The sequence below is a fragment of the Physella acuta genome, unplaced genomic scaffold (assembly GCF_028476545.2).
Source record: "Physella acuta isolate Inbredline_101_S28 unplaced genomic scaffold, ASM2847654v3 ptg002412l, whole genome shotgun sequence".
Classification (NCBI taxonomy): domain Eukaryota; kingdom Metazoa; phylum Mollusca; class Gastropoda; family Physidae; genus Physella; species Physella acuta.
Window position 1 is genome coordinate 756 of NW_026733901.1, and position 26,516 is coordinate 27,271.

Genomic DNA, 26,516 nt, shown 5'->3' on the forward strand with positions numbered 1-26,516 from the left:
TTAAATTACACAATTTATATTGTGTCGTTCACTGCAAAGTCAACCATGATCATATTTACTAATGAATTTTATATATATATATATATATATATATATATATATATATATATATATATATATATATATATATATATATATATATATATATATATATATATATATATATATATATATATATATATATATATATATATATATATATATATATATATATATATAATTCAATATTTTCTACTTCGCTTACTCTGTTTGGAAATTTATTTATGTTTATTTTTAAAACTTGAGCACAATGTTGACATCAGTACGAGACAGCCATTAGCTGGACTGTATTTTTTGGGGACAAATGATATGGACAGGTAACTCTTTTTTTGGACATTTTACCTCGAATGCGCTGGTCAGATATAATGGATACAATAGGTACAAAGATGACAGCAGCCAGCACAATACCAAGCATGATACCAAACGTGCCCAGATAAAACTCGGTTCCCTGTGTTAGAGGGAACATTTTTTATTAAATATGTAAGACAGGTTATTAGAAATAAGAGTAATTAAATTTACGTTCATCGATTTTTAAAAGTGTAAGCAACAAACACAACCTGTGTATACATTTCTGCAGGGGTGCCAAGAATCAAGATGGCTGACATGAATGAGGCCAGAATCGAAATAGCAACTGGAACGATGGATAGGCTTCTGTTTCCCATCAGATATTCCACTAGATTCGATATAAAAATGTGATATTTGATATAAAAATGTGAAGTATATCTTTGATATACAAAGATAAAGATCGTGCTTATGACACAAGAGATAACAGAATCACATGAAGATTGTTAGTCAGGTCGTAGAGAAATTGTTAGTGACATGATGGGCTAGAACAATTTTTACACCTGGCTCCACTATATATATATATATATATATATATATATATATATATATATATATATATATATATATATATATATATATATATATATATATATATATATGTATATGTATATATATATATATATATATATATATATATATATATATATATATATATATATATATATATATATATATATATATATATATATATATATATATATATACATATATATAGGTATATATATATATATACATATATATAGGTATATATATATATATATATATATATATATATATATATATATATATATATATATATATATACATGTATATTTAAAATAATTAAAATAAGTTTTGGTGTTACAGAATGAACCCCATCAATTTAATGTTGCACTATTTTAATGCTTAAATAGTTTATGAAGTAACTTTTAATTTAAAACAAGCTTCCAACTTTATGACAATAAACTTTGAAATAAATGGAATTTCAACTCATGGAAGTGTTTTGAAGGTTCGCTAATCTTTAACGCTACAGGTCATGTCGTTTTTTTTTGTGTGAAGTAGATATATTTGTTTTTTTACAAAGTTATTTTTTTGTTTTTATTCCGCCCCTGTTAAGGCAACAAACTGAAGAAATAATTAATACAGATATATAAAAAGGGGGGTAATTTTCAAACCAACGAAAACGGGTCAGATTTTATTGTCTCCCTGTGACTAGTTTATCTTACTTGTGTCCCCTTACCTTGTATTCTATATTTGTCTCCCTTAACCTTGTATTCTATATTTATCTCCCCTTACCTTGTGTTCTCTGTTTGCCTCCCCTGAGAGCGAACCAAACTCCTATAGCCATTGATATGATCAACATGGCGGCAAAGACGACATAGTCGACAGGGCCGAAGGAGTTCTTCACCACAACCATTTTGGTCTAGTTCAGCTGTAAACGATGAGTTATTTATAGCGTTCAATTAATTTATTAATGCAACTAATATGACATGAGCTAAACACAAACAAGTAATTTAAAACACCATCTAAATCACTAAGCTAAATCAACAACTAAACAGACATGAATGAAATGAAGCCAAATGACAAAGCTAAATCAACAACTAAACAGATATGAATGAAATGAAGCCAAATTACAAAGCTAAATCAGCAACTAAACAGACATGAATGAAATGAAGCCAAATACAAAGCTAAACCACTTAACAAAAAATGAAATGGACATGTGTTTGACACAACCACACCAGACGACACAGGCTAGTGTTGTGATGTCCTATCATGCTTTATCTGCTGGTCAGTGTAATTAGTGCAGCAGGGGTTACATGTTTTAAATCATTAACGCCTTGATTACGTAACGACAGACAATCAGATGAAATACGTGGCCTAGTACCACCACACCGATTTGTTCCATATGAAAGTTTCTGCTGTGCAAATAAATGGCTGACAAAAGGTCCATTTAGTGATGAAACACTAGCAGTTCAACATGTGATATCAAACGACCTCACTCAAAATATCCAACTAGAGGTTTGAAACTTGGTATCGTCATTCCTGGCGTTGGCTTTGGGACACCTAAATAGTAGTTTTACATTCTTACATTTAAAAGTCTCCCTAATATACAGACGTGTGTCTCTCTGAACCTTTCTACACCTCTCCAACACACAGACGCGTACCTATCTGACGCCCCCAATACACAGAACTACTTTTAAAATTTTCACTCCGTAGCAAACTTACCCTTACTTTTATTATTGAAATACTGCGCGTGGTTGCGTATCGTTTTGTACTTAACTTTTCAGTAAACAAACTTTGAATACAATAAGAGCACGGGCCACTTTTTGCGAGCTTAAATTTAATGCACGTACGCAGATCAATTACCTCCTCTAAATTACCACCCTGTATAATGACCCCATTACACAATACATATACCCGTAAGTATCCCTTTCTTTCCCCTAAGCCATCTTCAAATCCCTAACGCAGTTGTTAACCGAAACCATATGCTTATCCTTAATCTTGACGATATCCATTTTCCTTACCGTTACAGTTACCGTTATCGTTGTCGTTACTGTCATCGTTACCATCGCCGTTACCGTATCCGTTGCTGCTGTCCTACTGCAGTTTTTGGGTCGGTAGGTGGGGGAAGGGGGTGGTAATTGAACTTAGGGTAATGACGTTGGTAAAATGAACCATAACACTAACGGGAGGGGAGTAATGTCCAGATCTTCTTTAAGAATCTTCTGCCCATGTAAAGTTATGTAACATCGCCTTAGGCCACAACACCACTTTTTAATTTATTTTGGTCGTTCTACCCCCCCCCCCCCCCCCCACCCATAGACACAAAAAACGACTTAATTTAAACAAAATATGGATTTTAAAAAAAATGAGATAAAATCGCGTCGTTTTAAAGACTGATGTTACTACTTTAAAACTTTAAAACTTTTTAAATTTTGCATTCCAATTTAATTATAGCAGCAGTTGTATTTAATTCCTGACCCTGCTGCGTCCATTTAGAAGTTAAAATTAAGGAGTAAAACGGTTCAATGTTTAACCCCTTAATGTGACATTTCTGAGGATCAGGTATTTTTCCAGGTCTACATTGAGATTGCGCTTATTTTCCCATTAAAATGTGAGAGAATTTCGTCAAGAACAATTTCTCTGCAATTTCCCTGCAAGTACCCTAATAGGTACGAGGAATAAACCAACCAAACAACCCCCCCCCCCACTTTGCTTTTATACATACAGATAAATACAATTTTTTAGGCCTACATTATTTAATTTGTAAAAGAAACAAGTTATAAATGTTGAATGAATTTTTCCTTTTAATTGAGACTTCTAATTTACTTCCGCCTTTAAATACAATTTAGTGCCACATCCATTTTTAAAAGTAAACTTCCCTTATATAACACTGGAATTGTATAAAAATGTACATGGTGCAGATAGGAGTGTTAGATGTCCATTAGCTATTGGCAATGAAACCTGTCAGACAGCACTGATGTAACAGAAAGTATATAAATATAAATGTAACTTTTATAACACATTCATAATTTCAGTGGGCGATATTATAATGCATGTCTTCTAAATAAACCCAAGGAAAATCTCAGACGCAAATGATACTCTCATTCTTTTTTAACAGAGCTCGGCAGTAGATCGAGTCATATTTGACACACCCGATAGTATGTATAAAACAGCCGTAGCTTACACAGGAATGACATTGACAATCGTTTAAGTGATACTTGCAACCAACAGAGGCGCTTGATGAGCGCACACAAATAGCCAACACTATGGTCTATATAATGAGTATGGTCTTCTTATATTTTAGACTTTAAAGAATAATGTGTGTAGGTGGAGCAAGGTTGAACGTAGAAGATTTCGATTTCTTTGGTGTATGTAGTATTTTGATCAGTTGGCTTGTCAAAAATGCTTTGTCGGTATTTCAGTGATGTAAAAGTTTTGCTAAAATGTTATGAGGCATCCAATAACACTTGTAAAAATAATTCTGGAGAAAATGTGTCGTGTAGTCTAACGTGACAGGCAGATGTTAGATGAAGGGTTACCTTCTATCATTGAGGAATTTCAGATTTTAAGCCGAATTTCAAAACAATATGAGAAATTCAAAAACATACATTTTCATCACGATTTATTATGTTTCAATGATACTACTAAAGCTTGTTTATAAAACATAACACATAATTACAACAACAAAATTATTTTGTTTTTTAGATTTTGACTAAGACGACGTGAGTCTTTATGCCTTCTTTGTCTATTGGGTGTGTAGAAATACGTTCTGTATTCACGTAAGTACCGTTAGAAATTCCATGGTTATTATCTGAACGAGGATGATACACAGCTGCCATCTGCATTAGCTCTGGGTCCACACCAACAGCAGATACGTGCTTGACATCATGGGCTGTGGTAGGTCAAACAGTCATTTGATCATCACAAAGTCACAACAGACTTATTATAGACATAGCTATATTAAATAGTTGGGACGTGACATATGAAAATACATGAGCAATTTAAATACCAGTTAGATAACAATGACCTTTGACTTACCCATTCTCTGGTCATCAGAAAGAAAACCAACATTTGTAACACGTTCTTTGATTGGTGGAGCTGTGATGATAATTTCTTTCTCTTCTGATACCATGTCCTGTAACACACGCATATATACACTTGATAATGCTCTTCACACAATAGAGATAAACAAGTAGACTTATTACTGTAATATACCTGTAACAGAACCTCAATCAATGAAATAGTTCCTATGGTTTACCTGAGGTCTCTGAAAGTGTCTGTAACAATTGAGAAAATGAAGCCATGAGTTGGGCAAACAACAACACAGACGTGTGAAGACAGGGATCTGATATTTGGTTGGGACGTCATTGGTTGAATTGGCTCCTGCTCATGACAGAAAGAGATCAGCTACCAAAGTTTTATAACACAGACAGACATTCTTGTATACAGTCAGCGCTATATCATTGAGAGAATAACAGAGCAGTTACCTGTAATAAAACTCACGATCAGTCCTACCACTATCACACACAGCAAGCCAATCGTAGAGAACCACATGTAAGATATTCCGTATAACATGTGAATTCCCTCTCTGGAAAACGAAGAAAATTTTAGCTCAAAAATTAAAATGTGGACGAGGTTCTACCGGCCACATCTTTACAAGCACTGTGAATTTCTTATAAAATTACTACATGCCTCTCATTTTCTATTGGAAAAGGTACAGCAGACACCAGTGACAGTGTAGAGGTCAAGGTTGTGACAGGTGTAGTGTTTATTACAGGTGTTATAGTCGACACATTGAAATATGCAGCACACGTCCCGTTAGGAAATGACTTTGGAGGTAGACGTATGCCGTAGACATAGGAGCCAATCGATAACCAGAGACTCAGTGCTACAGCAACTAGAGCTCCTGATATGGCGCCCTGTGATAGAAACACAATCAAGTCAAGTCAGATTTCTAATTCTAAACAAAAGTAGTTCAACAGATATGGCTCCCTGTGATAAAACTAGTAAAAAATTAAGACACGACAATGAACAACAAAATTTTTACACCAAAACGTACGGAAACTCGGAATACAACAGAAATATTAAGACGTAAATCAAACTGGAACTGCTACATTAAAGTTCTAATTCATTAAATAAATCCAGGGAATCATAAAGCACACAATACCACCAATACAAAACAATCTAAATTAAAATATTGGGAACAGTGTTTCTTCCAGACTTTTTTCTCCGGGGGGTGGTAAACTTTCTTCGAGGGGGGGGGGCGGACACTGTATATATTTTCTATATAAATTATATAAATTTCATTTCGTTCGGGGATGCCTGGAAGAAACTCTGATTGGGAAAAAACGTGGGAAGAAACTTTTTGACAGCTAATTCACACTCTCATTTTTATGCACAGTAAATGCACTGCTGATGTTTATAAAAATTTACAACCTAGTTAACCCCAACAAACCTGTCAATGAAGTGCACGGTCAAACACGCAGGCTTATTCTTTAGACCACTGGTTCAATGCTGATATAAGGCATGGAAAGTTTGCTTTTCTTAAAGTTATTTAACATTCACACATCATAACACACACAGTAGGTTGTGGTGAGCATAGCGATACTTACATAACTGTTGGCCCAAGGGAAAAATGCTCCCAAAATAAACATTCCAATCAACGGTCCCATTACAGATCCACTTAAAGAAAAGGACGCCTAGTACATAATATATATATATATATATATATATATATATATATATATATATATATATATATATATATATATATTTATATTTATATATATATATATATATATATTTATATATATATATAAGATATACACACAATTGATACATACAAATGTCAATTTAAGAACGGCATTGTTATTAGTGTATTATTAAACCACGACGGAAATTTTGCTCTAAAGAAAGTAACTTCAACAACCGAAGAACAATCGCCAGAACCCAATAAAGATCACAGTAACAGAGCAAAACTTACCTGCACCACAGTCCCGTCTAATATTTGAGCTAAAAAACTGACGCCGATGGCCAGACATCCGTAGATGGCGACTGAAAACAAAACAAATAGAAAACTTTTTCATTTTAACCATACAACTGGTATATTATTATTTTATACACATTGTAAGCATGCACTTAGTCTCATACATATATGTAAATCTTTTCGTTCTTTGTTCTTAATTGTTTGTTTGAAATGTATTTCATCCAACACAATAAAGTATTACGTGTCAACATAGACCGTTGACTCCGATTTTAGCCTAATTTGTTTTTAGATTTTTATTTCCATAGCCTTTGTCCACCTAAGAGCAAAGTACTAGGCAGCAGCTTTTTGATTTAGGAGGTTTTTTTTCTCCAAGATGGGATATTATTTTCAGCTATCTAGCCTCATCTGTCCGGGTGTTCGAACTCGGGACTTTCCGGTTTAGCAGCCTTGAGTTTTACCTGCCCGTTTACGCCGACACATTTCTGTATAAAAATACCTGTAGCTGTGGTGACAAAAGTCTTCTGATACTCTGTATAAAAATACCTGTAGCTTTGGTGACCAAAGTCTTCTGATACTCTGTATAAAAATACCTGTAGCTTTGGTGACAAAAGTCTTCTGATACTCTGTATAAAAATACCTGTAGCTTTGGTGACCAAAGTCTTTTGATACTCTGTATAAAAATACCTGTAGCTTTGGTGACCAGAGTCTTCTGATACTCTGTATAAAAATACCTGTAGCTTTGGTGACCAAAGTCTTCTGATACTCTGTATAAAAATACCTGTAGCTTTGGTGACTAAAGTCTTCTGATACTCTGTATAAAAATACCTGTAGCTTTGGTGACTAAAGTCTTCTGGTACTCTGTATAAAAATACCTGTAGCTTTGGTGACTAAAGTCTTCTGATACTCTGTATAAAAATATCCGTAGCTTTGGTGACCAAAGTCTTCTGATACTCTGTATAAAAATACCTGTAGCTTTGGTGACCAGAGTCTTCTGATACTCTGTATAAAAATACCTGTAGCTTTGGTGACCAAAGTCTTTTGATACTCTGTATAAAAATACCTGTAGATTTTGTGACTAAAGTCTTCTGATACTCTGTATAAAAATACATGTAGCTTTGGTGAACAGAGTCTTCTGATACTCAGTATAAAAATACATGTAGCTTTGGTGACTAAAGTCTTCTGATACACTGTATAAAAATACCTGTAGCTTTGGTGAGTAAAGTCTTCTGATACTCTGTATAAAAATACCTGTAGCTTTGGTGACCAGAGTCTTCTGATACTCTGTATAAAAATACCTGTAGCTTTGGTGACTAAATTCTTCTGATACTCTGTATAAAAATACCTGTAGCTTTGGTGACTAAAGTCTTCTGATACTCTGTATAAAAATACCTGTAGCTTTGGTGACTAAAGTCTTCTGATACTCTGTATAAAAATACCTGTAGCTTTGGTGACCAAAGTCTTCTGATACTCTGTATAAAAATACATGTAGCTTTGGTGTCTAAAGTCTTCTGATACTCTGTATAAAAATACCTGTAGCTGTGGTGAAAAAAGTCTTCTGATACTCTGTATAAAAATACCTGTAGCTTTGGTGACTAAAGTCTTCTGATACTCTGTATAAAAATACCTGTAGCTTTGGTGACTAAAGTCTTCTGATACTCTGTATAAAAATACCTGTAGCTTTGGTGACCAGAGTCTTCTGATACTCTGTATAAAAATACCTGTAGCTTTGGTGACTAAATTCTTCTGATACTCTGTATAAAAATACCTGTAGCTTTGGTGACTAAAGTCTTCTGATACTCTGTATAAAAATACCTGTAGCTTTGGTGACTAAAGTCTTCTGATACTCTGTATAAAAATACCTGTAGCTTTGGTGACCAAAGTCTTCTGATACTCTGTATAAAAATACATGTAGCTTTGGTGTCTAAAGTCTTCTGATACTCTGTATAAAAATACCTGTAGCTGTGGTGAAAAAAGTCTTCTGATACTCTGTATAAAAATACCTGTAGCTTTGGTGACTAAAGTCTTCTGATACTCTGTATAAAAATACCTGTAGCTTTGGTGACTAAAGTCTTCTGATACTCTGTATAAAAATACCTGTAGCTTTGGTGAGTAAAGTCTTCTGATACTCTGTATAAAAATACCTGTAGCTTTGGTGACTAAAGTCTTCTGATACTCTGTATAAAAATACCTGTAGCTTTGGTGACTAAAGTCTTCTGATACTCTGTCAACCTGTGATCGTATCTGGGCTTCAGCACATCTTCCCAAGTGATGGCTCCTAGTGCATTCAGTGAAGACGACACGGAGCTAAACAAAGTCGAGACAGAGCTTAGACATTGGACAAAGATATTAGGCTGTCTTACAAAATTGGAAATAAAACTAAAGCATTTGACACTGCAAACAAAAAATGTAAAAAAGTGGGAGTGAGCTAACAAAACATTCTCTAATCTTCGTATTTACCAGGAACGGTTTGATCGGCACTTCCTGTTGAATCGGGCTGTAAAATTTGAAGGTAATGCTGCTTTATGAGTATTTTATATAAAAACTATAATATGCCAAAGGCTTTGGGGAGTTGAAAATAAAGTACTACTGGCGAATATTGAGAACCAATTTTAAAAAATGAGAATCCGGAAATAAACTAAGTCTTTAGTGTTACTGCTGTTTACACGAAAACAATAATATGCGAGAAACGTCTAAACAAACCGGACTGACCGATTTGGTAAAATCTTGATTTAAATTTTTTTTTTTCTATAATTTAGTGAAAGTAAAATTGACGTATAAAATCTAGACTCGGGTGTGAAGTCACCTTAAAGCTCCAGAGAACAAACAAGCTATAAATAGTCCAGGAACTCCAGGGTATCCCAAAGTCTCCATCACAAAGTAGGGAACTAGCTAAGAACAAACAAGATATAGTGGCAAACTTAATCAAACTGAACGATATGGCAACACTACATTTAATGCACATAAAATGCACATTGTTGTTAACCTTGTTTTGTATGTCCTGTTGAGGCTGACATTTTTTATCAATAGTTTAAGTCTAAGGTTAGATTTTAAAAATCTATTGATATAGTGTGTTGTGATAAACTAGACGGAAATCATTCACGTTCGCTGATCAATTTTAATAGATTTAATGTTTACCTAATTTCCCCACCCCCTCCCTCCCACCAAACACTAACCTGATTGGAGCTCTTGACCAGCTTCTGACCCAGAGGATTACAGTTTTGATTGGCGTAATAAGCGAAGATGACAACACCAGAGAAACAGGTCAAGGTCAACAAAATGAACACACCCAGGATGTTGAGCAACACTGACCTGTTAAACATAACAAATTATGTCGACATTTGTGTAAAACCTTGAGACAGTGCCAATACAACTTTCTGAAATTATTCTTCACTAGACTTATATTTCCTGCGTTTAACATAAATGTTTAATTATAGATGATAGTCAACTTTCAAAGGGATTTAAATATTTAAGACTATTTCATTGGGCGTATCTCAACTTTTTAAAAACAGATTTTCGGTACTATCAGATCATGTAAGAAATATACACTTTTTATGGAAACAAAGTTTTCATTATTGCATTTTATTTTAACATCGTAAATAAAAATCTAAGCTTTATCAAACGAAATAAACCAACTACATAACAGTGATAAAAGTTAGGACTTTTGTCCCCTACAACAAAGCACAGTATTACAGAACGGCACAAAAAAAGCAACATTCGATATTTTAATAAATAGTATTTTTTTTACTGAGGCTGTAAATATAAAATCTTTTTAATTCATATTCCTTTAAATTAAAAAAAGGTAATACAATTTAATTCAACAAGGGGGCAGGGATACTGGAAAATTAATTTCCTTAATACTTGACAGAAAACAATAATATGTCTACAGCGTTATGCGGGTACATAATGTATGTGTTTCCAATAAAACTATTTGGTGGCGGAATATTGATAACTATAACAAGAGTGGACATCTTGTTAAATTAACCTATTGGTAGGATCCAAACACTACACAAAGTATTATAATTTAATACTAAAGAATGCATTCATAATATGCTAGGTTTTAAGTAGGCCTACTCAGGAACAGTTTTCTTCCAGACTTTTTTACTCCGGGGGTGGGACTTGAAATTTTGGGTGGGGGGGGCGGTAGACTTTCTTCGGGGGGGGGGGCGGACACTGTTAAAAGTATATATTTTCTATACAAATTATATAAATTACATTTCGTTTGGGGGACGGTAGAATTTTTCGGGCAAGCCCCCCCCCCCCCACACCTTACCCCCCCCCCCCCCCCGAAGAGATGCCTGGAAGAAACTCTGCTCAGGAATATTTTTTAGTGTAAACTAATTTATTGTGAATTTTTAAAATGTTGTGTCCAATAAAAATATTAAATAGCTGTTATAGCAAGCATGTAGGCAAATCTCCGCATTAATCTTCTTAACACAAATAAACTCTGTGTGTAATCAAAACATTCCAGACATTGCTTACGTCATGGCTTTACGTAACGTCGGCAGACTGTTGTATCGCTGGACGCTGGACTGGTTGACCCCGTACGTCCCCATCCATTTTAAAGCTGTCCCAAGCACAAGGTTCCAGAATGTGTGACGTGTCATCGGGTTAGGGTCAAAACTGGAGCATTCAAACATTTTTTGTTGAAATGGCAAAGTTTATAAATGTAATTATGATCTGGACAAAAAATAATTAATAACAAGAATTTAGTAAACCTACTTAAAGAATTTGATCCTGCCCCACTCCTCATTGATCTCCCACACACGTGACATACCACCAACTTTTAGAGTACCCTGAAACAACAGGTCAAAGGTTATAACGACATGACCAAATCCTTCAAATCTAAATCAAATTCTTCTGAATGCTAAAAGCACAATTGACATAAACCAACCTGAATGACAATGGCCAAAATACCAGCCAGCATTATCACCGATTGGAAGACATCTGTCCAGATTACAGCCTTCATACCTCCCTAAAACAGTTTGAGTATATATATATATATATATAAATAAATAAATATATATATATATATATATATATATATATATATATATATATATATATATATATATATATAAGAATTGTTTAGTACTTTGTATTGATTGTAAGGATTGTATATATATATATACATATATATATATATATATATATATATATATATATATATACGCTGGTTGTGCCATTTATATTGCCATCCACCAGACTTACAATTGTAGTATAGAGCGTACCAACAGCTCCAATACTTAGAATAGATCCCCACACTGGAAAGCCCGTTACTGAAATAAAAAATTACAATATATACAGTATTGTTGTACGAATGTTTCAGTAAACACGCACTAGGTGTTGTCTAATGCTGTAATACAAACATCACGTGATAAGACAAGGATCTGACCTGCTTCTAAAGCTGTAGAGGGAGCAAATGAAGCGATGCCCATGTAGATCACCTGAAAGAGAACAAAAAATGGAGTACATAATATTATAATATCTGTAGTCAACCTGCTGGTTTGTGGTGTGAAAATATGTCCATCACATGATTCACCTTAGCAAAAGACAGCTGTCCCTAGAGTTACCCCTAATCAACACCCATCTCAAAACATATCTTACCACCACAACCAACCATATTTTGTTACCTGTGAGAGAATCATCAGCATCGTCCCCACGAGGCGGACAACTCTTGACTCAAATCTGACCTCCAAGTACTGAAAGGTGGGAGAATGAAAAAAGTATACAATGCTTATGTTAATAAAAGCTGGTATTAACTTGTGTAACTAAAAGTTAAATAATCTCCAATCCCAAGTAATGCAACCAGGGATCTAAGTTCACACAAGTACCTCACAACTTAAATAATAACTGCACTATATTTTTCATTCGGGAACCTAAAACCTCTGTTTATATTTAATGATTAATGTATTTTCTGACATTTACTTACCTCAAAAGCACTGGTCAATTTTAACGGATACATCAGGGGTACAAAAACTAGGGCTGCTAACACAACTCCCAGCATGACACCAAAAGTGGTCAGATAGAATTCAGTCCCCTGGGTTGGCGAGATATTTACAACAAAAATTAATTAGGCATCCAATTAAGTCAAATTTGATGTCATGATGCATTGTCTTCATTTCTTGACCACGTTCCAACTACGAACCGTATCTGTTAGAAGTGCCTGCAATTTCGCTCGGGCGTTTGGATCTAGACATACAGACTGACGAGGAAGTGAGTTAAATAAAAGCTTGTAAAAACCAAAATTAAGAACCGACCAAAACAAAGCATATTTGTAGAAATGAAATAATAAAATTGACTATTTAAAGTTAAAAACACGACTAATTAATTACGTAATTAAAGAGACAAACACAACCTGGGTATACATTTCCGCAGGAAAACCAAGAATCAAGATGGCCGACATGTAAGAGACGAGTATGGAGATGGCAACAGGAAGGATGGAGAGGCTTCGGTTTGCCATCAGATATTCACCTGGATGTCAGAGTAGGAAATTATTGTAGATGTCATTAACAACACAACTTTATGTAACATGGGATTCAAAGCACACATATAAGTTTCACAACACATAACATAGAGGGGGTAAAATACAAATAGAAAAAAAAAACAAGGTGAAAATATTTAGATCGTTGGCTTAAGCATCTTCTTTTTCTTCATTCTCAATTTTAATATTGAAAGTTATCCCCTCCAACACAATTAGTTTGACGACGCTATAATTCTTTCTGTATCCGCATCCATAGTCTTTGTCCACACAATAACTATATGCAAAATAGTAGTTGTTTGAATTTAAAACTTTCCCTCCTAGATGAGGTGCATTCCTCAACTAACGGGCCACATCTGCTTGGGATTTGAACTCAGGAGTTCTGGATCAATCACAAGACCATTTCGTCCCAAAAGCGTCTTCTCTAAGTCCTCGTTAGCACACCCCATCGATAAATCACTATTTAAATCAGGCAAAGTTTACATCAATTAGACAATTGTCACCCCTTGTCTTGTTTTTATCTACCCTTACCTTGTGTTCTATATTTATCTCCCCTTACCTTGTATTCTATATTTAACTCCCCTTACCTTGTGTTTTCTGTTTGCCTCCCCTGAGAGCGAACCAAACTCCTATAGCCATTGATATGATCAACATGGCGGCAAAGACAACATAGTCGACAGGGCCAAAGTGATTTTTCATAATAACCATCTTATGTTAACTCCGCTATATATATATATATATATATATATATATATATATATATATATATATATATATATATATATATATATATATATATATATATATATATATATATATATATATATATATATATATATATATATATATATATATATATATATATATATATATATATATATATATATATATATATATATATATATGTTCTATCTTTCAAAGAAATTGGCGCAGAAGCTTCAAACTGAACTAGACAAAATGTATGAACTTCGAATTGATTTTATTTAAAAGTGAAAAAAGGAAAACACGAAAGTCAACCGCCAACTAGATGACATGTGTTCAACACAGCCAAGCCAGACTGAGAACAACACGGTACAGACTGGTGTTGTGTTGTGAGTTCCTGCTTTATCTGCTGGTTTTTATAATTAGTGCAGCATGGATTGCATAATTTAAAATAATATGTAGACTTAATAAACGTAACGACAGATGGCCAGACGAAATTACGGGGCCAAGTACCACGACACAGATTTGTTCCGCACTAAAGTGTCTAGACTAAAATTTTACCAACACAAAATGTCTGCCGTTTGTTAATTCAAAGAACCGTTATAATTCGTTGATTTAAATCTTAATGTTTATATACTATATTTTCACACTCGTTTTGTTATTTCAGAAGTCTCTACAATTTAACGCCTATTTTCTTTACTTTTACGTGTTTATTGTTGTAAATCTATCGATCTTTATATATATATATATATATATATATATATATATATATATATATATATAAATATATATATATATATATATATACTACTAATGTCGAGAAAGTTTATTTGTCTTTTTTTTTTTCACATGGAGCATCTGCACTATGTGTAGAACTGTAAAATACGTATTTATGTAGAGAATAAGGTTCTTTTTTACCAAACTGATCATCACAAATTCATTTAAAGACGTTAATCAATTTCTTGATTGTGGAAATACCACTTTAATTATACAAGAGCCTTATTTCCAGAAAACAATTCATTGGCTTAGTGACGTTCTTTAATTTATTTACTTATTTTCAAAACAAACATGGCGGACTCCATGGATGGCCATGTTGCCCATTCAAAAGTTTAACGTATTCTAAATGTACAGTGCGAAATCATAAGACGTGATCGATTTAATTGCTTAATATTAGTTTGAAGTCAGCTTTAATAATTTATTCATTTATTATTCAAATGAGGTCCTAGCTCTAAAAATATTACGGAAATAAATCGATTTTTTTAAAAGACAAAAACTTGTAAGCTGAGGTGTGACTTCTTTTTAGATGTGAATGATGTGAATTATAAAGTTGCCTGTCGGGACTTGGCGGGACACTGTCACGTGAAGTAGAGTTCGGCAGGTGAAGTAGACGTCACCTCAGCATATGAAGGGATAGTGTAGTCAGAACCATGCTCAGCCGGTGTTTTTAAAAGACAGAAACATGTCTGAGGTGTAAAGTCTTTTGAATGTGGGTCTAGCTTTTTGTGACGACGTGTAACAGTATGGAGGGGAAGGGAAAGATAAAAGTTGTCAAATAAACGCAGAGGGATATTGGTTTGTATTGTGCAGTACAGTCAACTGACGAGGGCACGACCCACCCAGAAGTAATTTTTTTTTGGCAAAGATGCTCAAAGAGGCGGGTGGCTTGTTCTATGCAGCAGACAGACGGTTTCAACGGGACACAGGGTCGTCTAGTCTATTATAAATTTTTACCCTTACATTCTAAACGCTTGGTCAATGTTGTTAATCGTATGGATTTTTTTACACTTATGCTTTTTTACTTGTTAGTTTTTGTTTGTTGCAAATTGTATTCAAAGTTTTGGCTTGCTCATTAATGTTCTCATGGAAAGAGAAAAATTGATTGTCATAATATACCTATTAAATTTGTCAAAACCATGTTCATAAATTGCCATATTATTACCATATTAATTACTTCTAATTGATATTTGCTTGTTATTTGCAGACCAATACATCGACATAATTACTCAGTTTCAATATTTAAAGTTTGAAGGTAACATATTGTAAAATAACAAAATTGTAGTAATGTTGAAATAGCTGTCTTTTCGTAATATGATATCTCAGTGACTATTCTGTTTTATCTTTTTTTAAAATTGGTTCTTCACCCTTTACATATACGACCCCCATAATGCTTGATGAATAGTTGTTTGTAAGTATTGTTACTTAAAGTAGTATAGAGCAGAGAGTAGTATCTCCATTTACACAATTTAAAACCTTTAAACATAAAGTTTAAATCTATCCTACTTACATTTTTAATATACGAAGTATTGGTAATATATGTGAGGAATTGTAAGATTGGAAAACCTCATTTCACTTTGTATGGGGTAAGGGCGGGTAAAAGCTGTCATATGTTTATCTAATAGAAAGTGCACAATTTGTAATTCATATTTTGTTGGAGTGGCGGTAACAAAGTTCAAGTACATGGAATATGTGTAATTTATTTTTTCATTGTAAATTAAATGTGTGATGCTAATAGATTTAAATATTTCTAAAACACACGGCACTACAATCAGGATGACAGGGAGACAACTCTCAGCTCATTTTGATGAACAAACCTCACACAATTGTGTCCACTCCGATAATTTAAACATTTTTTACCATAACAAATAATAATTCTAAAATATTTGATATTAAATGTACAAAAAAACACATTATTTTACAATTTGACGATGATGATATCATTATTTACAATTGCTACGTCTGTTGGATGTATAGAGATGTGTTCGGTATTCACAAAAGAGCTGTTAGATATTCCAAGGTCATTATCCAAACGTGGATATAACACAGTGGATATCTGGATGCAGTCCGTGTCTGTTGTTGTTTCCATTGGCTTAGGCTGGTCATGTGACATTTGCTTTAGTTCTGTGTCCACACAAGATGCAGATAAGGGCTTGACGCCATGGGCTGTGGGTTAGACAGACATTTTTGTACCTCACAAATTCAATAGATAAAGACAAGACGCCATGGGCTGTGGGATAGACAGACATTTTTGTACCTCACAAATTCAATAGATAAAGACAAGACCCCATGGACTGTGGGTTAGACAGACATTTTTTACCTCACAAATTCAATAGATAAAGACAAGACGCCATGGGCTGTGGGATAGACAGACATTTTTTTACCTCACAAATTCAATAGATAAAGACAAGACCCCATGGACTGTGGGTTAGACAGACATTTTTTTACCTCACAAATTCAATAGATAAAGACAAGACCCCATGGACTGTGGGTTAGACAGACATTTTTTTACCTCACAAATTCAATAGATAAAGACAAGACCCCATGGACTGTGGGATAGACAGACACTTTTTTACCTCACAAATTCAATAGATAAAGACAAGACGCCATGGGCTGTGGGATAGACAGACATTTTGTACCTCACAAAGTCGATAAAGACAAGATGCCATGGACTCGACAAGCAGTTTTGTATTTCACATAACAGACATATTTTATATATCATAGACATAAATAGTTGTTACAAGGGAATATAAATTACACCTGTAACAACAATTACATTTACATGTCAATGACATTTGACTTACCCATTCTCTGGTCATCAGAAAGAAAACCAACATTTGTAACACCTTCTTTGATTGGTGGGGCTGTGATGATAATTTCTTTCTCTGCTGATACAATTTCCTGTAAAACACATATATACACTTGATAATGCTCTTCACACAATAGAGATAAACAAGTAGACTTATTACTGTAATATACCTGTAACAGAACCTCAATCAATGAAATAGTTCCTATAGTTTACCTGAGGTCTCTGGAAGTGTCTGTAACAGTTGAGAAAATGAAGCCAGGAGTTGGGCAAACAACAACACAGACGTGTGAAGACAGGGATCTGATATTTGGTTGGGACGTCATTTGTTGAATTGGCTCCTGCTCATGACAGAAAGAGATCAGCTACCAAAGTTTTATAACACAGACAGACATTCTTGTATACAGTCAGCGCTATATCATTGAGAGAATAACAGAGCAGTTACCTGTAATAAAACTCACGATCAGTCCTACCACTATCACACACAGCAATCCAATCGTAGAAAACCACATGTAAGATATCCCGTAGAAAATATCAACGCCCTCTCTGTTGAAAGCAATTTCAAAACTTAACACTTAACTAGGTGGGTAAAAACTTTGAGTATATTCACAACAATAAAATAAATAAATAAATAAATTTGTTTAGAAACGTTTCTACAATTACTATCTTAATAATACAAAGATGTTTTGCTATATACTATGAATCAAATGTGTTTGTTACCTTGTTGGTCAAATGTTTCAGACAAATGTTGTAGTAAAATATTGTGGTCAAATATTGTGGTCAAATGTTGTAATCAAATATTGTGGTCAAATATTGTGGTCAATAAATATTGTGATCAAATACTGTGGTCAATTGTTGTAATCAAATATTGTTGGGAAATATTGTTGTCAAATATTGTGATCAAATGTTGTGGTCAAATATTGTTGTGAAATATTATGGTCAAATATCTTTGTCAAATATTATGGTCAAATGTTGTGGTCAAATGTTGTGGTCAAATGTTGCGGTCAAATATTTTGGTCAAATGTTGTGGTCAAATGTTTTGGTCAAATGTTGTGGTCAAATATTGTGGTCAAATGTTGTGGTCAAATGTTGTGGTCAAATGTTGTGGTCAAATATTATGGTCAAATATTTTGGTCAAATGATTGGGTTCAAATATTGTGGTCAAATATTGTGGTCGAATGTTGTGGTCAAATATTGTGGTCAAATGTTGTGGTCAAATGTTGTGGTCAAATGTTGTGGTCAAATGTTGTGGTCAAATATTATGGTCAAATATTTTGGTCAAATGTTGTAGTCAAATGTTGTGGTCAAATGTTGTGGTCAAATATTGTGGTAGAATGTTGTGGTCAAATGTTGTGGTCAAATATTATTGTCAAATGTTGTGGGCAAATGTTGTGGTCAAATATTATGGTCAAATGTTGTGGGCAAATGATTGGGTTCAAATATTGTGGTCAAATATTGTGGTCAAATGTTGTGGTCAAATGTTGTGGTCAAATGTTGTGGTGAAATGTTGTGGTCAAATATTGTGGTCAAATGTTGTGGTCAAATGTTGTGGTCAAATGTTGTGGTCAAATGTTGTGGTCAAATATTATGGTCAAATATTTTGGTCAAATTTTTGGGTTCAAATATTGTGGTCAAATGTTGTGGTCAAATGTTGTGGTCAAATGTTGTGGTCAAATGTTGTGGTCAAATATTGTGGTAAAATGTTGTGGTAAAATGTTGTGGTCAAATGTTGTGGTCAAATATTGTGGTCTAATGTTGTGGTCAAATGTTGTGGTCAAATGTTGTGGTCAAATATTATGGTCAAATGTTGTGGGCAAATGTTGTGGTCAAATGTTGTGGTCAAATGTTGTGGTCAAATGTTGTGGTCAAATATTGTGGTCAAATGTTGTGGTCAAATGTTATAGTCAAATATTGTGGTCAAATGTTGTGGTCAAATATTGTGGTCAAATATTGAGGTCAAATATTATGGTCAAATGTTGTGGTAAAATGTTGTGGTCAAATGTTGTGGTCAAATGTTGTGGTCAAATATTGTGGTCAAATATTGTGGTCAAATATTGTGGTCAAATATTGTGGTCAAATGTTGTGGGCAAATGTTGTGGTCAAATATTGTGGTCAAATGTTGTGGTCAAATATTATGATCAAATGTTGTGGTCAAATATTGTGGTCAAATATTGTGGTCGAATGATTGGGTTCAAATATTGTGGTCAAATGTTGTGGTCAAATGTTGTGGTCAAATGGATGGTCAAATATTATGGTCAAATGTTGTGGTAAAATGTTGTGGTCAAATGTTGTGGTCAAATGTTGTGGTCAAATATTGTGGTCAAATATTGTGGTCAAATATTGTGGTCAAATATTGTGGTCAAATATTGTGGTCAAATATTGTGGTCAAATGTTGTCAAATGTTATGGACAAATACTTTTGCCAAATGTATACCTCTCGGCAACTGGAGTGTAGTGTGCTGTAGATACTAAACTCATCGTAGAGGTCAAGGTTGTGGCAGGTGTCATGCGGGTGACCAGTGTCTTTGTCGACACATTGAAATATGCCGCACACGTCCCGTTAGGAAATGACTTTGGAGGTAGACGTATGCCGTAGACATAGGAGCCAATAGATAACCAGAGACTCAGTGCTACAGCAACTAGAGCTCCTGATATGGCGCCCTGTGGGGGTGGAAGTTTAAATGTGTATATTACTTGTCATGTAGAAAAATATTAATTTATGTGATTCTCTTTAGTGCAATGGCGATTTGACTTTGTGTACATGTAAAACATTATTAGATGTATTAAAATGTAAAACACTTATTAATTTTTTGTGGCTTCATGATTAAGAAGTTTATTTTTAACTGACAAATTTATGGAATGAATGTTCAAATAAAACAACAACGTACGTAAATTTGGCCCCAAAACATAAACAACTTACGTTGCTATTGGCCAAAGGAAATAACTTACGTAACTGTTGGCAAAAGAAAATAACAACTTACGTAACTGTTGGCCCAAGGAAATAACAACTTACGTAACTGTTGGCCCAAGGAAATAACAACTTACGTAACTGTTGGCCCAAGGAAATAACAACTTACGTAACTGTTGGCCCAAGAAAATAACAACTTACGTAATTGTTTGCCCAAGGAAATAACAACTTACGTAACTGTTGGCCCAAGGAAATAACAACTTACGTAACTGTTGGCCCAAGGAAATAACAACTTACGTAACTGTTGGCCCAAGGAAATAAGGCTCCTAGTACAAACATTCCACACAGCGGCCCAGCAACAGAGCCAATGAGAGCGGAGGCTGCCTAGAAACAATATAAGGGAAGTAATCAATTTTCTCACTCTAACACACACATTGTCATTGTCATCTCCCTTTATTCACACATTTATTACCAAACTACACATATAAATTACAATAACTTCACTAAAATCACACCATATTGTAAGCCCATATAAATGCTACAAGAACTGCACGAATACACCACATAAATAAGAACCAAACCACACTGCGGTGTGACATAAACCACATGAAACCAAAACCACATTGTACCTGTAAAACTGTCCCCTCCAACTGTTGCGCTAGAAAGCTGACACCCACAGCAAGACATCCATAGATAACAACTGACAATACAAAAAAAGTTAGTTAAAACCTGCAGCAAGACATCCATAGATAACAACTGACAATACAAATAAAGTTAGTTAAAACCTGCAGCAAGACATCCATAGATAACAACTGACAATACAAAAAAAGTTAGTTAAAACCTGCAGCAAGACATCCATAGATAACAACTGACAATACAAATAAAGTTAGTTAAAACCTGCAGCAAGACATCCATAGATAACAACTGACAATACAAAAAAAGTTAGTTAAAACCTGCAGCAAGACATCCATAGATAACAACTGACAATACAAAAAAAGTTAGTTAAAACCTGCAGCAAGACATCCATAGATAACAACTGACAATACAAAAAAAGTTAGTTAAAACCTGCAGCAAGACATCCATAGATAACAACTGACAATACAAAAAAAGTTAGTTAAAACCTGCAGCAAGACATCCATAGATAACAACTGACAATACAAAAAAGTTAGTTAAAACCTGCAGCAAGACATCCATAGATAACAACTGACAATACAAAAAAAGTTAGTTAAAACCTGCAGCAAGACATCCATAGATAACAACTGACAATACAAAAAAGTTAGTTAAAACCTGCAGCAAGACATCCATAGATAACAACTGACAATACAAAAAAAGTTAGTTAAAACCTGCAGCAAGACATCCATAGATAACAACTGACAATACAAAAAAAGTTAGTTAAAACCTGCAGCAAGACATCCATAGATAACAACTGACAATACAAAAAAAGTTAGTTAAAACCTGCAGCAAGACATCCATAGATAACAACTGACAATACAAAAAAAGTTAGTTAAAACCTGCAGCAAGACATCCATAGATAACAACTGACAATACAAAAAAAGTTAGTTAAAACCTGCAGCAAGACATCCATAGATAACAACTGACAATACAAAAAAAGTTAGTTAAAACCTGCAGCAAGACATCCATAGATAACAACTGACAATACAAAAAAAGTTAGTTAAAACCTGCAGCAAGACATCCATAGATAACAACTGACAATACAAAAAAAGTTAGTTAAAACCTGCAGCAAGACATCCATAGATAACAACTGACAATACAAAAAAAGTTAGTTAAAACCTGCAGCAAGACATCCATAGATAACAACTGACAATACAAAAAAAGTTAGTTAAAACCTGCAGCAAGACATTCATAGATAACATATAATTAGACAAAACAATGAGTGAAAGACTAGAGAAGAGATGCTTTTTGACTAGTTGTCCCAATTTCTTACCCGTGATTTTTGTGACCAGAGTCTTCTGATACTCCGTCAACCTGTGATCGTATCTGGGCTTCAGCACATCTTCCCAAGTGATGGCTCCTAGTGCATTCAGTGAGGACGACACGGAGCTAAACAAAGTCGAGACAGAGCTTAGACATTGGACATAGAGCTAAAACATTGGACATAGAACATAAACATGAGCCATAGAACTAAAATATAAAGCCATAGAACTAAAACATTGGCCATAGAACTAAAACATGGGCCATAGAACTAAAACATTTAGCTTAGCATAGAAATACTGGTTTATAAAATCTTGACGCGAATGTGAAGTCACCTTAAAGCTCCAGAGAACAAACACGATATAAATAGTCCAGGAACTCCGGGGTATCCCAAAGTCTCCATCACAAAGTAGGGAACTAGCTGGGGACAAACAAGTCAGTCTATCAAATCCTGCATGTGTATCAAGGGTACGACAAAGTTCTTGCTACATCTGGGCAGAGAATCGAAAGGCTCTATGAGCCTCCCCCCCCCCCCTCAACCAACAACACTAGGGTAATCAATGTCGCCCCACCTACCTGATTCGAGTTACGGATCAACTTCTGGCCCAGAGGATTACATTTCTGATTGGCGTAGTAAGCGAACACGACAATACCGGAGAGGCAGGTCAAGGTCAGCATGATGAACACGCCCAGAATGTTGAGCAGAACTGACCTGAAACACATGTAGCACGTCATAGACCCCACAAATCAACTCACGTTTTCCAGCACCGAACAATTACTGGGTGCTTCATTTTCCGTGCCTACACTCCACGTTTGAAAAGATTATACGTCCTTCAAAAATGACCTTATTTTGATTCTAACCTCCCAGTTCATGGTAATGTATTACCCCCTTCATGCAATGTTAAACACCTGCACGTAATGTTAAACCCCTGCACGTAATGTTAAACCCCTGCACGTAATGTTAAACCCCTGCACGTAATGTTAAACCCCTGCACGTAATGTTAAACCCCTGTACGTAATGTTGAACCCCTACACGTAATGTTAAACCCCTGCACGTAATGTTAAACCCCTGTACGTAATGTTTAACCCCTACACGTAATGTTAAACCCCTGCATATAATGTTAAAGCCCTGCACGTAATGTTAAACCCCTGCACGTAATGTTGAACACCTGCACGTAATGTTGAACCCGTCCATGTAATATTAAACCCGTGCACGTAAAACCCAAAGATCCACACAGGCTGTGGTCAGCTTACATCTTGGCTCGTCTGAGTGTGGCCAGACTGTTGTAGCGCTGGACACTGGCCTGGTTGACCCCAAACGTCCCCATCCAGGCCAGAGCGGTGCCAATCACCAGGTTCCAGACTGTGTGACGTGTCATGGGGTTCGGGTCAAAACTGGAAGACAGACAACACACGTATTGAGAGTTACAGCTTACACAAACTAACATGGTCTATACAGTCAACGTCACTAGAGTTTGTGTTGTAATGCACACCAAATATACTTGTTGCATTATAGAAAATACTTGTAAATAAACGTAAACCGACTTGAAGAATTTGATCCTGCCCCACTCCTCATTGATCTCCCACACACGTGACATACCACCAACTTTTAGAGTACCCTGAAACAACAGGTCGATGTGAGGAAACAATGACATCATTTTTAGAGATCAAAGAACACTTTAAAAATTAAGCAACATCAACGGAGATCACCTTAAATATAAAAAATCAACTAGTGTTTGTAACTTCAGAGTTCCGCGTCGCCCACCAAAAATTGTGATAATAGCATCCTGTACGTCTGTACCACGTGGTGGCTGGTGTATGGGGGTCGGGGCTGGTGTATGGAGGGGTCGGGGCTGGTGTATGGAGGGGTCGGGGCTGGTGTATGGGGGGTCGGGGCTGGTGTATGGGGGGTCGGGGCTGGTGTATGGGGGGTCGGGGCTGGTGTATGGGGGGTAAGGCTGGTGTATGGGGGGGTCGGTGCTGGTGTATGGGGGGGTCGGGGCTGGTGTATGGGGGGTCGGGGCTGGTGTATGGGGGGTAAGGCTGGTGTATGGGGGGGTCGGGGCTGGTGTATGGGGGGTCGGGGCTGGTGTATGGGGGGTAAGGCTGGTGTATGGGGGGGTCGGGGCTGGTGTATGGGGGGGTCGGGGCTGGTGTATGGGGGGTCGGGGCTGGTGTATGGGGGGTAAGGCTGGTGTATGGGGGGGGTCGGGGCTGGTGTATGGGGGTCGGGGCTGGTGTATGGGGGTAAGGCTGGTGTATGGGGGGGTCGGGGCTGGTGTATGGGGGGTCGGGGCTGGTGTATGGGGGGTCGGGGCTGGTGTATGGGGGGTCGGGGCTGGTGTATGGGGGGTCGGAGCTGGTGTATGGGGGGTCGGGGCTGGTGTATGGAGGGGTCGGGGCTGGTGTATGGGGGGTAAGGCTGGTGTATGGGGGGTCGGGACTGGTGTATGGAGGGGTCGGGGCTGGTGTATGGGGGGTAAGGCTGGTGTATGGGGGGGGGGTCGGGGCTGGTGTATGGGGGGGTCGGGGCTGGTGTATGGAGGGGTCGGGGCTGGTGTATGGGGGGTCGGGGCTGGTGTATGGGGGGGTAGGGGCTGGTGTATGGGGGGTCGGGGCTGGTGTATGGGGGGTCGGGGCTGGTGTATGGGGGGTCGGGGCTGGTGTATGGGGGGTAAGGCTGGTGTATGAGGGGGTCGGGGCTGGTGTATGGGGGGTCGGGGCTGGTGTATGGGGGGTCGGGGCTGGTGTATGGGGGGTCGGGGCTGGTGTATGGGGGGTCGGGGCTGGTGTATGGGGGGTAAGGCTGGTGTATGGGGGGGTCGGGGCTGGTGTATGGGGGGTCGGGGCTGGTGTATGGGGGGTCGGGGCTGGTGTATGGGGGGTCGGGGCTGGTGTATGGGGGGTAAGGCTGGTGTATGGGGGGGTCGGGGCTGGTGTATGGGGGGTCGGGGCTGGTGTATGGGGGTAAGGCTGGTGTATGGGGGTAAGGCTGGTGTATGGGGGGGTCGGGGCTGGTGTATGGGGGGTCGGGGCTGGTGTATGGGGGTAAGGCTGGTGTATGGGGGGGGGTCGGGGCTGGTGTATGGGGGGTCGGGGCTGGTGTATGGGGGTAAGGCTGGTGTATGGGGGTAAGGCTGGTGTATGGGGGGGTCGGGGCTGGTGTATGGGGGGTCGGGGCTGGTGTATGGGGGTAAGGCTGGTGTATGGGGGTAAGGCTGGTGTATGGGGGGGTAGAGGCTGGTGTATGGGGGGGGTCGGGGCTGGTGTATGGGGGGTAAGGCTGGTGTATGGGGGGTCGGGCTGGTGTATGGAGGTAAGGCTGGTGTATGGGGGGGGTCGGGGCTGGTGTATGGGGGGTAAGGCTGGTGTATGGGGGGGTCGGGGCTGGTGTATGGAGGGGTCGGGGCTGGTGTATGGAGGGGTCGGGGCTGGTGTATGGAGGGGTCGGGGCTGGTGTATGGGGGGTCGGGGCTGGTGTATGGAGGGGTCGGGGCTGGTGTATGGGGGGGTAGGGGCTGGTGTATGGGGGGTAAGGCTGGTGTATGGGGGGTCGGGGCTGGTGTAATGGGGGTCGGGGCTGGTGTATGGGGGGTCGGGGCTGGTGTATGGAGGGGTCGGGGCTGGTGTATGGAGGGGTCGGGGCTGGTGTATGGGGGGTCGGGGCTGGTGTATGGGGGGTCGGGGCTGGTGTATGGGGGGGTCGGGGCTGGTGTATGGGGGGGTCGGGGCTGGTGTATGGAGGGGTCGGGGCTGGTGTATGGAGGGGTCGGGGCTGGTGTATGGGGGGTCGGGGCTGGTGTATGGGGGGTCGGGGCTGGTGTATGGAGGGGTCGGGGCTGGTGTATGGAGGGGTCGGGGCTGGTGTATGGGGGGTCGGGGCTGGTGTATGGGGGGTCGGGGCTGGTGTATGGGGGGGTCGGGCTGGTGTATGGGGGGTCGGGCTGGTGTATGGAGGGGTAGGGGCTGGTGTATGGAGGGGTCGAGGCTGGTGTATGGGGGGTCGGGGCTGGTGTATGGGGGGTCGGGGCTGGTGTATGGAGGGGTCGGGGCTGGTGTATGGG

General features: G+C 37.6%; 2 protein-coding genes and 1 pseudogene across 3 annotated transcripts in view; all 3 read right to left on the reverse strand.

Moving 5' to 3' along the window:
• Positions 1-381: 381 nt before the first annotated feature.
• On the reverse strand, positions 382-1,780 carry LOC131933232 (sodium-coupled monocarboxylate transporter 1-like; annotated as a pseudogene).
• A 2,382-nt stretch (positions 1,781-4,162) lies between these two features.
• Positions 4,163-26,516, reverse strand: part of LOC131933233 (sodium-coupled monocarboxylate transporter 1) — a 30,895-nt gene continuing 8,541 nt past the window's right edge. The window contains exons 8-19 of one of the 2 annotated variants that reach the window (XM_059290015.1): positions 23,998-24,071; positions 23,707-23,847; positions 23,029-23,164; positions 22,788-22,873; positions 22,466-22,581; positions 21,150-21,220; positions 20,818-20,904; positions 20,047-20,273; positions 18,059-18,159; positions 17,830-17,954; positions 4,906-5,002; positions 4,163-4,759 (exon numbers count right to left, since the gene is read on the reverse strand). In XM_059290015.1, the coding sequence (XP_059145998.1) occupies positions 4,569-4,759; positions 4,906-5,002; positions 17,830-17,954; positions 18,059-18,159; positions 20,047-20,273; positions 20,818-20,904; positions 21,150-21,220; positions 22,466-22,581; positions 22,788-22,873; positions 23,029-23,164; positions 23,707-23,847; positions 23,998-24,071 (1,452 nt within the window). In that variant the 3' untranslated portion in view covers positions 4,163-4,568. Of the gene's footprint in view, positions 4,760-4,905; positions 5,003-17,611; positions 17,709-17,829; positions 17,955-18,058; positions 18,160-20,046; positions 20,274-20,817; positions 20,905-21,149; positions 21,221-22,465; positions 22,582-22,787; positions 22,874-23,028; positions 23,165-23,706; positions 23,848-23,997; positions 24,072-26,516 lie in introns of both variants that reach the window. The other variant, XM_059290014.1, reaches the window with a different exon arrangement.
• LOC131933234 (sodium-dependent multivitamin transporter) lies at positions 11,569-14,738 on the reverse strand. The gene is made up of 9 exons (XM_059290016.1): positions 14,349-14,738; positions 13,919-14,054; positions 13,209-13,324; positions 12,783-12,890; positions 12,484-12,552; positions 12,246-12,297; positions 12,062-12,129; positions 11,745-11,825; positions 11,569-11,646 (listed from the first exon to the last, which is right to left on the reverse strand). The coding sequence occupies exons 2-9, from the start codon at positions 14,037-14,039 to the stop codon at positions 11,569-11,571; spliced, it is 693 nt and encodes a 230-aa protein (XP_059145999.1). The 5' UTR covers positions 14,040-14,054; positions 14,349-14,738.